Below are 14,516 nucleotides of genomic sequence, written 5' to 3'. Positions count from 1 at the left end.
CACGTGGTCTCTTGGTGTGAGTTAAGACAGAAAGAGACGGACCATCCCCCAACCCACAAAAGCAAAGAGGAGGAGGAGGGGGGAGCTGCTCATATTTCTTTTTTTTTCAATTCGGGCGACCGAACACAACGCAAGCATTGGGGGTGGCGAGAGAGAGAGAAGGGGGAGGAGAAAGGGAGGTAAGGTTTGGTGGGGAGGCTTTGGGTGGTTTCCAGTGGGGAGGGGAGGAAGGCTGGGTGATCGCCGGCCACGCTTTATAAGCGCCTCGGAGAAAGCCCTTTGGTATCAGTCCCTCAGGAGTTCTCGGCCAAGGAAGACAGAAAGGAGCAGGATCCAAGGAACGTTTCTTCAGAGCGAAGAGTCAGTGCGACCGTTTGGAAAAACAAAACCCCTGCATCCTCGTGACAACTGCCTAGAGGAAGAACCATGAAGACCCTTCTGGTGAGCTGCCACACACGTACTATACCTCACTTGGATTACTTGGGACTTTGTTCGTACGGGAAGTTAAAAAGAAAAACCGCATGTCCCTCGGAGTCATGCAATATTTTTCTGCCAGGACTAGGATCTTTCATAAGAATCCCTAGAGAGTCAAGTTTATTTTCCAGAGAGAAGGTTGTAGTATATAGCCGAGGACTTATAATTCTCCCTGGAAACATTTGGTCATCTAAGATAGTTCCACAGCCAAAAATAAGTTCTTTCCATTTGTTCAGTAAATAGATAATAAACAATTGAATTCTTTATAGTTGTCGCCCATTTGTAAAATTTTCAAAAGTAATTCAGGATACTGCAATATCTTAAAAATCAACTTTAAATTTCAAAATAAGCTTTAAATTGAAACTTAAACATATTAATGCCTCAGTAATACTAGGATATTCCGATATTTTTAATAAAGTATGACATGATGAAATATTTCACGGATAACCGATAGCACCAAACCTTGAATAATTCGGTATTATATTTCCAAACACCCATACTTCTTAGATATCAATTGCCTAAGAAGGACTTATTACAAATTTTATTGCCATAGTACAAATGCTGAGGTCATCTTTTTTTATAAATTCTTTCATGTATATCGTTTAACTGCATCAGCATTTAAACGATACAACGATTACAAAAAAGGTACATCGAAAGCAATACTTTAGTTTGTGTAAGATTGCATTTTAAGCTTAGAGTTCTTTATTAATGTGATACGAAGAAAATGTTCTTGATTAACTTCACTCGAGGAAGACTAGAACTCGTATTACTTCTTAGTCTTCAAGACAATGGAGGAATTCGTTAATTGCCTTCCAAGCAGCTCTCTATTTTAGAAATTTACAACCTCATGCAAGAGCGCGGACCGGTATTGTTCCGCTATTCAGGATAATCATACGGCTCAATTTCCAGTTCCTTTCTTTTTTTTACTATTTCGCTAAATCAACTCCTAAAATTTCAAACCTATGCACACCGAAATAAAACTCAAAATTCAAAAAAGAGGGCAGACTCAAAAAATGAGATTTTTATTTTATTCCGCTAAAGATTTCGTGAATCTCGTGAATCAAAAACCAGTAAATTTTCAAAATAATGACCAAAATCGATATCATTTTCTCCATTTTTTCTCTCAATTGAACTATCGTTATTATTTTGAGTTTGACCGACGTAAACTCACATAAAGCTGAAAAGATCCTAGAAATGCGAATCTCAGCATATTCCACTTAAAATGATTTTCTCTATTGAACCGAGCAATCTGTGGATCTAACCTAAATATTATCACGCCAGGGTAAAAGTAGGGGTATTGGGTTTGAACTTCTGCTTTGGTTCGGCTTTTTCAATTTGGCTTTTCCAAGAAACTCACGAATAGACCCTAGAATCTTAACTCGTGAGCTTGGGCGAAAATCCTAGCTGTTTTGCAAAGGTATTTTGGAGAACAATTTTATTCGACTAAAAATTTAGCCTTTCCTCACAATTCATTACTGGCCAAAAGTAAAGTTGAAATGACGCGCCATAGCCTTCAAGCGTAGGTATTTATGACGCGAACGATATTTTTCCAGCCAAATCGGCATCAGAATCAAGAGATTAATGGAGATCTTGTATTTCCTAGAGGTTTCTTGATGAAAAAAAGAGCAAAAATAATCCATAGGCATTTTAATATCTCTCGGTCGGAGGCAAAGGGTACTACACCGAGTAATTCCTAATTACTTTACGCCCAAATTAGTTTACATTATTAGTCTAAACAATTCCCCGAATTAATACCCCTAATTTTTTTTTAAGACTACCTACTATGATAGTGCAAAAGACAGTAGAAAATTGGATAAAACGCCGCCACGGTCAGATGTATGCCATATATCATTACTTACTCATTAGTACCGGTCACCGGAAGACATCGGCAGGATGAATTCGTCGAGTTCTTGGTAAGGTCGAGTCGCATTTTGTTCAGTTTTCTCGGACACAGAGCTTATAACGTGGAAAATCTTTCAACGATTCAGCTCCTGGCAACCTGAAAAACAATATCGGCTGTTAATAGGGGTCTCATTCCTTCACCAACCACAACAGCTATCAAAGGGAAAAATTAGGATAATACAATCTGATTTAGCTGACGCAATGCAGACTTGATGTCTCCTGATGAGTCGAAAGATCGAAAAACGACAGGTGAATTTCTGACAACGCGAGCGTCTGACAAACCTCGGAGGGAAACCTCTGCAAGCTCTTCAACCCCTACTTCAATAAGGTCTAAAGCGTGCACCGAATAGGGCTCAAAACAGGAAATCTTCGCCGAATCGGTAGATTCTCGTCTCAATCCAGCCCGTCAAACCCCCACGACCGAAGAGCGACACCTTTCGGAGACTCACGACCGTGTCGCGTCGTGGCAATTTCTCAAGCGATGACAAGGGGACGCTCAACCGTGGGTATGTTCAAAGGGGTGGCGAAGGATTGTGGAGGAGAGAGTGAGTGAGAGTCAAACCATCCAGATGAAGGGCTTCAGATAAGGGTGAAAGGTTGGTTGATTTAATCGCCGTGAGTGACGGGGGTCGACAAGGGGTCGGAGCAGCTAAGCAGCAGTAGCGGTAGCAGAGTCTTTAGGGGAAGCGATAGCCCATCATGGCAATTAAGGTCGACTAAATTGGTTAGGTGCTCAGTTTTATTAGTGGGATCACGGATATGAGGGATTCGGGGCTGATGAAGGGTTATCCGAACCAAGTGTTATACTATTCATAACGAAATGTAATATGTCATTAACCTCCGGGGTATCGTTCTTAAAGTCCACTCCTCCGAAGTATCGAAGAGGGGATAGAGATACATATGGAAAACGATAGCAAGGCATGCGAGAGGAATTCAATAAGTTGACGAACTTCACCAATAAAATATCAAAGTTAACTTCTTAAAACCATCGCAGGAGGCAGAGCATCGTAGATCGCCGCAAGAGTAATATGAATTCAGAATAGCGTATTCCTCAGGAAAAGAGAGGTGATTGTTTACCATATGAGTATATGCTTCAAAAGAGATGAATATACTACCAGGAAAAATGGTTAAAAATTAATATCAAGAGCATTTCAATAGACCACATAGTTGGCCAAGGCACGAGGAATAAGGAAAACGAAATATTATCAGGGTAATAAGAAATTCGGAGGTTTGTCGGTCCGACCTCCGGATGGAAAAACGTAAGATGAATGAAATCGCAAGGGCACCTCTCCGTCGTACTAAAGAGTATACAAAATTGGGCTTTCCATTCCTCAGGCTTTATATTCATCTTTCATTCATAATCAAGATCGAAATAATGCTTCATAGGAGTGAGAGAATTAAGGTATTCCGTTTAGTTTGTTAGGATAAATGGAAAGTTGTGAAAATTATAAGGAAAACAAACGCCAGCTTATAAATTAAAGGTAAAGCAAAACGCACAGTAGTTATTTGTCTACCATCCCTTTTTGACGAGCAAATACTTTTACATTTTAATTCATTGAAGTCACTCGGGAAATGAAACCCTAATCTGACACACTAAATTCGAGCACTGAAAAATAAGGATAAATCTTTATGGAATCCCTAGCTCTACCTAAGTAGGTAAAGCTTCTTCCGCGGCATAGTAAGTTTAACTGATGGCGTCTTGACAATTATTAGACGAGTAGGAACAGTACCATTTTTCAGTCACTACCATATCATGCCTCATGCCTTGAACGATCTTTCTCTCATTTAACTACCATCCAATTACATTTCCATCACGAAATTCTCTCTCAATGGTTGGTCGCCCACTTGAATGATTGGCCAACCGTGAAGCTCTTGACAGGAAATTTATTGCATTTACTAATGCAGAAAAACACCCCCTTGCTCCCCACTTAAGACAGCATTCGAGGCAAGAAGAAGTTCACAGTAGATGGCGAAGGCTGACAGAAAGGAAAGAGGCTGGGTTCGCGAGCTCGGGGGAAAGTCGGACAGGGGAACATTTTGAAAAAATTATATGCGTTCATAGGCATGCATATACAGGAAGACTCCAGACCACCACTACCCAACCCATCTTCCGAGACGTCACACCTGACGAATGCCTCCATCCCCTTACACCCTCTCTCCAAGAGAGTGTAGCGTACGGAGTGGAGGGAAACGAAGTCAATGGAAAAAAGTAAAGGAGAGCGGTATATTCTCGGGCAAATGAGCGCGTAACTGGATCTCATTGTGCTTGCAATTTCCAAACGCTTCAACTCGAGAGGTCGCGTCGGAAGCGTGGGAGAGAATGGAGCTAGTGCAAACGGGAGAAAGACAGGGAAAGAGGCGGAGGAAGGCTTAGAATGGAGAATAAAAATGAGATGATGTAGGCAAACATTTTTAGAAGGAAAGCAACTTCTGGATGAGAGATATAGGGGAAAAGTAACGCAGGTGGGGGAGAGAGAGTGTTTCTTTTTCTCTTTAATGGCGACGATGGATTGGAGGCGGTGAGAAAGAGGGTATTAGTGTATGTCCAAGCGTTGTCTTTGAAGATGAACAATGGCAATTGCCGTCCCAGCTTCTTTTTTTTCCGACAGAAACTCCGTATTTTCCCCCCAGATATATTCCCACGGAGTTGCGGCGGGGGAATTTCCTGTTCCTTTGTATTACACCTGGGCAAGTGTTTTTCCCTCCCCCTTCCCTCACTCAAACCCTTTCGAGAACTAGTAAAATCTCATCCATCATCCGGCGCTCTGGCGACATCGCCTCCGGGGTGGTTGGTCGAGGAGGAAAAGATGCTTCTTTGGGGGAAAAATAAAAAAGCTGGAACGAAAGCCTAATGACGCCGTTTCACCAACACCTAAAGACAGAAATCGAGTGTTTAAAACTTGCGCAACCTCCTTGTGATTTTCATTCCATGCCAGACGTAAGGTCGACGAAGTTAAAGTCGATTAAACCCTCAATTAATCACAGGGTGGAAAACTTAGCTGCATGATACTCTTGCATAAATTACAAAGAATGTAAGAAAAGTTTACAAGGCTGTTAATAGATGCCACCGCGTTAACTACAGCTTTTTATTACGACATCTACGTTAGGCAGGAGAGATTCCTTTTGGTGGCTTTAAATCTCTCACAATGGCAACTCTCGTTAGGTTATATCAGTTATATAGGAGTACCCAGATGAGGTGACTCTTTTTTACAATTATTTTCATTAATTAGATTAAAACACGATTCTTTGAGCAATAGAGCCATAAACTAACATCATGTACTTAATAAAGGATTGGAAAACAAATGCCTCGATTAATCTTGGTGTACAGCTTCCCGTTCAGAACAGCAATCACTATATCAGAGGAACAGTCGCGGAGAAAAATATTGGTCAATAGTTCAGTGCATTGGGTACGGATACTTGACTCATCATAATTATGAAAGCAAACAACTTATGCAGGGTTACCGCCGGTCCAAAATAAAAAGAGGAGGAAAACAAGCGAAGCTGAACGCCCGGCAGGGGTGGGGTGGAATCGCTTATCATTAACGCGAAAGTGGGCAAGGATCTTTTTTTATTGTGTGACGGAGACATCCATCCGCAAACACCGCATCTTCACTTTCATTTTCCAGTGCTTTCTACTCAACCGCCCCCCTCTCCCGCAATTTTTCTCGAGTACCTGTTAGTCCTTCGCAAGGTCGTCGCTTCTCTCAGAGCAGACTAGTGGGAGATAGTGGGTCATTGAAGACCATAAAACTCGAGGAGGAAAGTTGGTTTCGGACCATCCTAATTGTTTCGATGAAGACACCGTTTCGCACCTCATAAGATTGCCTTCAATCATCGACAAGGAAAAACTACACCGGCGAAGATGAGATTGAGATTGGGTGCTCAATTCGTGAATACGCCGTCATTTCTGAGCCGCGAAAATGATGTAATTAAACGCAAAAGTGGCGCAAAATCCTCGAAAATTTTTAAGTATAATATTAAAAATTGATATTTGACCAATTCGAGTCGCCAGTCACACAAATATTTCGAGGACCCGCCACATTAAGTCCTAACCTAATCGTAATACGGCACCGGAGAGAGTGAAAACAATCCTTGTGGAGGCTTTCGCGGTGTGGTGAAGATTCAGCGGAGAGGTTTGAAGGTCATGTACCGCGTATGCCCATCTTCGTAGACGACAGTTTCACCGGCATTGCATTCTTCGGGTCAACGAAGTGCAGCGAGAGTGATGTGCTGACATTTGCTTCCATCGAACTTTCTTCGATTTTTCACAATGTCTGTCTTCTTGTCTTTCCCCGTCTTAGGCTGCTATGTTTATGCTTATGTTGCTGTTTTAAAACATGTATCGATCGATCTGTTATAAAATATGTATAAATCGATCTTTTTACTCCGGCCTCTTAATATAGGACTTCGTTAATTGGCGGAAATATGAATAGCTTCAATTCTTCTCTCTGCCATTAGACTACTCATCTATTTAGTGCGAGACGATAAGGATATTTCTAAGACCTTCAAAAATATAGAGCCATAAATGCTATAAAACTCGAATTCTTCATTTTATGAGCTATGTTTAATATACTTTAGGAGTATGGAGTATATTTCAGGAGTCAACACACAACATTGCCTACAGAACCTACGATTGAATTCAGTTTCAGATTCACTTTCTCGTTACTGCACTTATTCCACGTCGGCCCCAAGAACATACTCATCGCACTTCTTTGAGCACTAGTGTTGTCTCGCTACAGTGTACTTGTAAAGCCACAGCTGAGAAAAAAACGGCATGAAGAAATCACCGAATAAAACCACCGCGAACATGTTCCACTCAGTGCTCAAAGCGTGCAGCTGATTCGAATCGTACCTTCCCTGAGAGTTTTTATCACCGAAAGAGAAGTCTTGAACCAGATAGATCTCGCTAAGTCCCGATCTGTGCTAAGATAAAAATGTCTCATTTGACGAGGTAGGTCAAAGTACCCTAAACCACCGAGCCAAAACAGGGGAACGTTTGTTCGGCTACTTGCAAGCCGCAGCAAGGCAATGAGCCCAAAGCAATACATTTACTCGAAATGCTTACAAAAGAGGATCTTCACTCACCAGGAATAGCCCTATGAAGTTATGAATCCAAAAGCTTATTAAATATCGAAGGAGGAAATAAATACAAAATCTTTCGTGTGAGAGTGCAAATGTCGGTCGAACCAAAGCTCTTAATTAAAGAATTGGAACAACTACTTGTTTACAACAATTGGCCACTACTTCAATGCCTTGCATCATTTCACTATGATATTTTCCTATTCTTCGAGTTCCGGTTCCTAAAGCTTGTGTTCTCACTCTCTCTGCTGACATGACCCCATGACAGCTTCCAGGTTACAGTGGCGCGGCGAGGGGGGTTTTGGGGGATAAACCCCCTCACCCCAGAGCTTAGAGAAACTTTAAAGTTTAATCCATTTTACTTCATTTGATTAATATACTTAGAGAAAAGAGTAAGGATTAATAAAATATCCCTCAGAAAGCCATAAAACTCACCATTTTGAACCATTTATCTTTAAAAAATTCTGTGGGAGGGCCCCGGCACCTCCCGCTTATCCTGGCGGGTATACCACACACCTTAGCTCTAATTGCACCTAAACCCCCCCCTAGTCTTAATTCCTAGCTGCGCCCCTGCCAGGTTAGACCCCGCGATAGGGAGCCCGCCGACGCCTCCAGGGTGATGATAGGGTTGGAAGGGAAAGGATAGGGAAATCACAACGCCCTCATAATAAATAATAATAATAATAAAATGCCTTTATTCGGGCGAGGTTGAGACTGGAAAGTCCCCTCTTCCACCTAACCCCTCGATAACGTCAATGCAAGCATATTATAAAATATTAGACAAACGTTTACAGTACCAAGAATATACAATATACACTGTTTGTGAAATGTCAAAAAATATAAACAACATTGGTGCGGCGTGGCCACTACTGGTGAAACCATCATTTGATGTTTCTACGGAAAGGAAAGATTTTCCTATGGTGAAAAAAGATCTCCGGTATTACACTCGTTTTTCCTACATTCATTGACACACCCGCATCTTTATCTACCTCCCTACAGTTGGTAGTATCCCTGGCTGCCCTGGCAGCGGCCAAGCCCGGCTTCCGCGGCGGCGGCGGCGGTGGAGGTTTCGGGGGCGGATTCGGCGGAGGCCACGGGGGCGGAGACAGTTTCGGCAGCAGCGGCTTCGGAGGCAGCTACAGCGCACCCCAGCAGCTTGACAGCTACGCGGCGCCCATAAGCGGCAGCACCGGCGGCGGACCCGCATACGGGGCCCCGTCCCAGCCTCCCGTGGTCCACAAGCACGTCTACGTACACGTCCCACCTCCGGAGCCCACATACCAGGCCCCCAAGAAGCCCGTGTACGTGCCGCCACCCCAGAAGCACTACAAGATCGTGTTCATCAAGGCCCCAACCCCACCCACCCCCACGGTCCCGGAAATCTCCCTGCCGGCCCCGGACGAGCAAAAGACCCTCATCTACGTGCTGGTGAAAAAACCCGAGGAGCAACCCGAGATCAACATCCCTACACCAGCCCCCACCAAGCCATCCAAGCCGGAGGTCTACTTCATCCGCTACAAGGTGAGTGCATTGGGGACGGATGCTGCAGCCGAGATAAGATACAAACAGCTATAGTAATTTTATTCACTCAACCCGTTTCAACATTTACACGTCATTGTCAAGAGCTGTCTCAACTACTACTACAGCTGTTTGTTCTCTATTAAAATCAATTCCCACAAAGTGAACTCGTCAGCAATCGATCTGCAGCCAGTGTTCACGGGAGGGTAGTGAAGTATTTAACAAAATTGTAACGGCGTCCGCTTTGCCAAGGGTGGATAAAATCCTCACAAAAGTGACAGGATAAGTTTACGCGTCGTGTGTTATCGAGCATGTCACCTGGTCGGAATTCCCAGAAAATAACGCACAGTTCAGGAGCACTAAGGGATAGGTTGTTGATTCAAGGGGTCGGTATAATTCAAGGGACTTGAATTTTATTTCAGAGTATTGCCATAGAGTAATAATACGAATGATATATCCTTCTTTTCCATAAGCTTTTTGTTCTAACGTGGAATGAGTAACATGTCGGAAATGGTATCAATTCTCAAGCTTAAAGTGTTCTTAAATTAAAAATTTCATTCATCTGAGGATTGCCCATCAGCCAAATTTGACGACACACCAATATTATACCCTGTAATCACTTAGCGATCAGCATAACGCCCGTTAGATCGATTAAAAACAATAGATCTACCCCAACGTATGTTAACACCGTCAACGATTACTAAATAAAATTACCGACGGTCCTTCATGCCACTCCATCTAACAGGCAATCCTCAACCTATTCTCCCTAAGAGACGGTCGCAGTCATTAACCGATAGATGGAAAACTCTCTTCTCGACCGCGCGTGATGCGTGGTTCAGACTTCCATACTGGCGTGTAAACATCAATTGGTGATTCGCAGTCGAAGAGTAAATATTTGCACAACAATATTTTGACTGCTGAAGCAATTACCAATATCAGGATGCCGCGAAAAACACATATTTACTCTTAGTTGGGGCCACCAATGAAAGTGAAATCCAAAGCTGTTGTTGCAATCGACCTCCTGTTATGCAATGGCATCCTCATGACGGCGATATACTCTGAGATTAAAAGATTATACTTTTCTGAGATTAACATTCAGAAAAACTGACAATAACTTAAAACTTTGGCAACTTTTGCTTGATTGTCTTTGATTTTAAGCATAAGGCACGAGGATAAACCATGTATAATCCGACTTAACTTCACCTGTGTTGGTCATGAATGGCTTAAAACACTCTCCGGAAGGAGAAAAAGGAAATTAAGGCTTGCTTTCATAATGTTTTGTTACGTTCAATGCAAAAAATCGCCAGATGTAGCAGCGAGATTGTTGGCCAACAAAATCTGGAAATGTTGCCTTGAATTCAAGACACCAGCATTGATATATGTAAAGCATTATTTTTCTTTTCTCTATCCTTACAGACGCAACAGAAGGACGCCTACGGGCCACCAGCGCCGCCTCCCAGGGAAGAATACGGAGCACCCTCAGCCCCGTCAGCACCCTCTGCGCCGCCCTCATCCTCCTATGGAGCTCCCTCCCAGGGAGGACACTACTAATCACTCACCCACACCCGACCCGGAATACGCGGACCCCTCATACGACCTCTCATTCGCACGCCGCGACCGACGACCCCGGGAATCACATAGCTCAAACTAACGAAGAATGATAAACACATCCCTTCCTTTATTTAATATCCCGCAGTCAATCCGAAAACAAAATGCACGCTGCTGTGCACTGTGTTCCTCTCAAATTCGCGTTTCTCCCCTAAAGATGTGCTAAACGAGATTTAAAAATTTAGGTATTTATTTTTTAAAATTGCGAAATTCGTGCACTAGCCTTGCCAAAGAAGCTGACTAATCGCGGAGTAATAAGGTTCCACCATTCCTCAGGAGATGGGTATGAAAATGATAACTAAATTAATACCGACAATATAGACGTCATATGACAAAAACTAGTGGAGCCTATTAGCCGCAGCTTAAAAATATCAACAGTTCTCTCCTCTACGGGACAATTTGCCGTCAAAAATCACGGTATAAATATTGTTTTCGTCCCACCCGGCACGTTCCAGGTATATTCAAACTTTTTTTCCTTAGCAAGTGAAAACCACCCGCAAAAATCTCCCTGGTATCGATCTATGATATACACGATAATGACGCCACCGATCTAGAAAACATCATCACGGACATACCAAAAAGAAGATATAAATTCTTCATGGCGGACTCAACCGCGAAGAATACCGACGAAGCTCTCCATGCCACCATGAACGGAGAAATCACTATTCTTCTCTCGCGCAGAACGAGAATTGAAAATGATATACCATACGTTCGACGACCGGGGAAATTTTCGCAGGTACCGTTTTCAACTGCTTCAAAATTGGGGCATATATCATCTATCAATTCGTAAGGACGAACAGACCGAATCGGCCAAACTATGGGCAAGTAAGTCATGCAGCTAACTTTCTTTTTCACACTCCGCCCACGCGGAGAAGTTGAAATTCAGGGCGTGACGAGAAAAATGCGTCGATTTCCAGAAAATCAAAACACATGACGATTGGCAAATTTGAATGTGGAGGAGAGGACAATCAGCCTTGCCAAAAAAAATACAAACCAGCGCGAAATTTCGCAACGAAACCGAGAAATAGCGATGCAGATGTGTCCAAAAAAAATAAGCAAGCGTTCCACTCGGCAACGAAAGGAGAAAGAAGAGGAATATTCCACACACGCACAAAATGCGGGACAACACAATGAGCCAAATTCTTATCACGATCAGTCTTTCGCTCTTGAGGGTCCTAGCCAAGTGAAAGGGCTGCTTTTTTATTATTGTTTCGGACAAGCATTCGTAAGAGAACGCACACACACACGTTCACACTTGATCGTGAAGAGATAAGGAGGGGTGAAAAAGGGAGGAGAGGAAGAAAAAAGGAAAGTGAAACGATTAAACTCGTAGGGCTGTTATCCACTGGTTTCGCCTCTAGTCGTCCGATAATGGAGAGACACATACGATGAATGGGTGCACCGGGTTACGCCCTTCGAGATAGAAAACGCAGCCACTTCCAAAACAGGACGAGGATTCACATTGACAGCAGCGCACAATAGTACTTAGGGGGTGAAAGTTATGCTATGAGCTTAAAGGGGTGAGAATCCTTAGGTGGTGCCCCACCCCAGACCGTTCGATAGCGGAAGCCATTAGCACGTAAATAACAACACGCCACCCAAGAGAAAGAGAAACGTGATAAGCGAGCGTATTCGGTGCGTTACGCGAATTTTAAATTATTTCCAAACGGCAGGTAAGCCAAAGAAAATGATCGATCTGAAGTTAATAAAAAAAATCATCCGTAAATGAAGAAAAAAAAGAGGTGGGGATAATTTTATTGTTTAAGAGTCCTAGAGCTGGATTTCCTAATTTTTTATGCGCATCACCACATACGAGGTCGTCGGTGCGGAAAAACACGTCGCACACAAATAGGCTGAGGGAAGAGCGTGCCACCCGGTTTAGACACAAGTGAGCTAAGACCCTCGACAACGGGCCTCGCTCACCACTTGTTACGCTCACACATTTCCAGGCTTGAGTCATGGCGATACGGAAACCTACTTGAAACCAACTAGGAAAATGCAATTTGCTTACACTTAGGTCGATGGTCCGCACGGGAGTATTCCAAGGAAAGACCGCTTCAATTTTCAATCATGCCGATCTGGTGATTTGATGTTTACGAAAAAGTAATCGTTAGTCCTCTCGAAACTTGTAATAATTAGAGGAATTTCTTTGATCGTTATTTGGCGCAAAAATCACGGAATCGCGGAGATAAGTGGCTGCTGTAAAATTACGGGTCAATCAACTAGTTTGTACGCATCGGCACTCACGTAATCCGTATTCCACGAACAAATCTAATACACTAAATCGAGATACGTATATGGATATGATTAAATGATAAGCACAAGATATTCGGATAAAATTCCCAAAAACTGGTACGAATAATTAATGCGCACAAAACTGGAACAACGTATTCGACGCTAAACAAATAGCCACAACCCAAAAAGGTGTGCGAAAAGAAATTTCATCGGCATGACTGTTATTGAAGCTGTATTTTCCCTCCTTTTGTACTTTTGTCATATTGTAAAGACCTATTTTTGTACTATATCTGGTGCACGTCACCCCAATCCCTATTAAATCACTATTTTGTAAAATATGAAAAATTTGAAAAAATAGATATTTTTTGTAATAATCTAGATTTTTCATTTCAACCCAACTTCTAACAAATATCTGTTTTCAGGACTACATACATGATTCTACATACAAAAATCATGGTTTAAATCTCGAGCTGAACATCAACGAAAGGAAATAGCTGAATGAAATTACGGCACTGGAGTCGAGCAACAATTGCAGTGGAACACGGAAACGACGAATATTAAAACTCCCTGCGTCAAATAAATTTCAATTTGTCCAAACAATTTTACAAAGCAACATTTCCTTTGAAGCATGAAATAGAGGAGCTTAAGTCTGCATTTGTAATCAGCCGAAGAAACTCTGATGAATTTTCAACACCCAATCAACAAATCGCGCGCGCTTTAGCACATAATAACAGCAAATGCACCTATACTCTTCTTCAATATACTTTTTTAAACCAATATCACGGCTAAATATCCATTTCCCACAAAATTAGGAACACAGTCATGCTCGCCGTACACTTCCTAACAGACACTTACTTTTACAGGAAAAATTAACTTCAACCATTTTGACCCTTCTTAAATTGACTATAGAGGAATAATACTTCAAAGAGCTAAAAATAAGTAGCACGCAACACATATTTCCATATATTTCACCAGATTTCGGCACGACCAATAAAGAACTTACAATACAAATTTAAATAAATTAATTTACATGGTTTTCACTAATTCACAGCTTTATTTTTTTCTTTAAATAAAGTTAGCCCAAGTTTAAATAAAATTAGCCGCGTTCGATAAGTCCTTGTGGATGTCACGAACATTAGTAATAGTCGTCTGCTCCCACTTCAATAATGAGTGATGCTTAAGTAACTGTTTCTTGGTAAAAATGAACGCCTTCTTGGAATAAATATTCCAAAGGCGGGCACAAAAAGCATAGCATAAAATATAATTTGAAACTTTAAGAAGCATATAATCATTACAATTAAAAATTTTTGAATACGTGGATTACGAAGAGTAAAAAGTAGCACGAGCATAATGTAATCTATTTCTAGCACAATTAAGTAAAATAGATAGCTCGCATCAAATCGAACAACTTATTCATCATAGATACATTTTCTGGTCATACAACCTTACACGAATCAAAATTTGATCTATCTTTCTCAAACTCACTCAATCGCTTGTTCTACATCGTATGACCACACTCGGGTGATATCGTTTCCTCGCTTAAAAACGAGTCACCTGTGGTGATGCGCTCGGAACATAACAGTCGAGTAGCTATTTGAGAAGATACGTAACAATATTTTATCGTAGCATAATTCCAACCAAACATCACTCGTGAAATGTCATCTTTGCGTGATGATATTTTAGAAATGCTACTTTTTAAA

At 41.9% G+C, this 14,516-nt stretch overlaps 1 protein-coding gene across 1 annotated transcript; it reads left to right on the top strand.

Annotated features, from left to right (window-relative positions):
- The first annotated feature begins 300 nt into the window (after positions 1–300).
- On the top strand, positions 301–11,872 carry LOC124156856 (proline-rich extensin-like protein EPR1). The gene is made up of 3 exons (XM_046531347.1): positions 301–441; positions 8,455–8,976; positions 10,390–11,872. The coding sequence occupies exons 1-3, from the start codon at positions 427–429 to the stop codon at positions 10,522–10,524; spliced, it is 672 nt and encodes a 223-aa protein (XP_046387303.1). The 5' UTR covers positions 301–426; the 3' UTR covers positions 10,525–11,872.
- Positions 11,873–14,516: the final 2,644 nt, after the last annotated feature.

Source organism: Ischnura elegans, chromosome 4 (genome assembly GCF_921293095.1).
Source record: "Ischnura elegans chromosome 4, ioIscEleg1.1, whole genome shotgun sequence".
NCBI classification, from domain to species: domain Eukaryota; kingdom Metazoa; phylum Arthropoda; class Insecta; order Odonata; family Coenagrionidae; genus Ischnura; species Ischnura elegans.
This window is presented reverse-complemented; position numbering and strand designations above follow the sequence as displayed.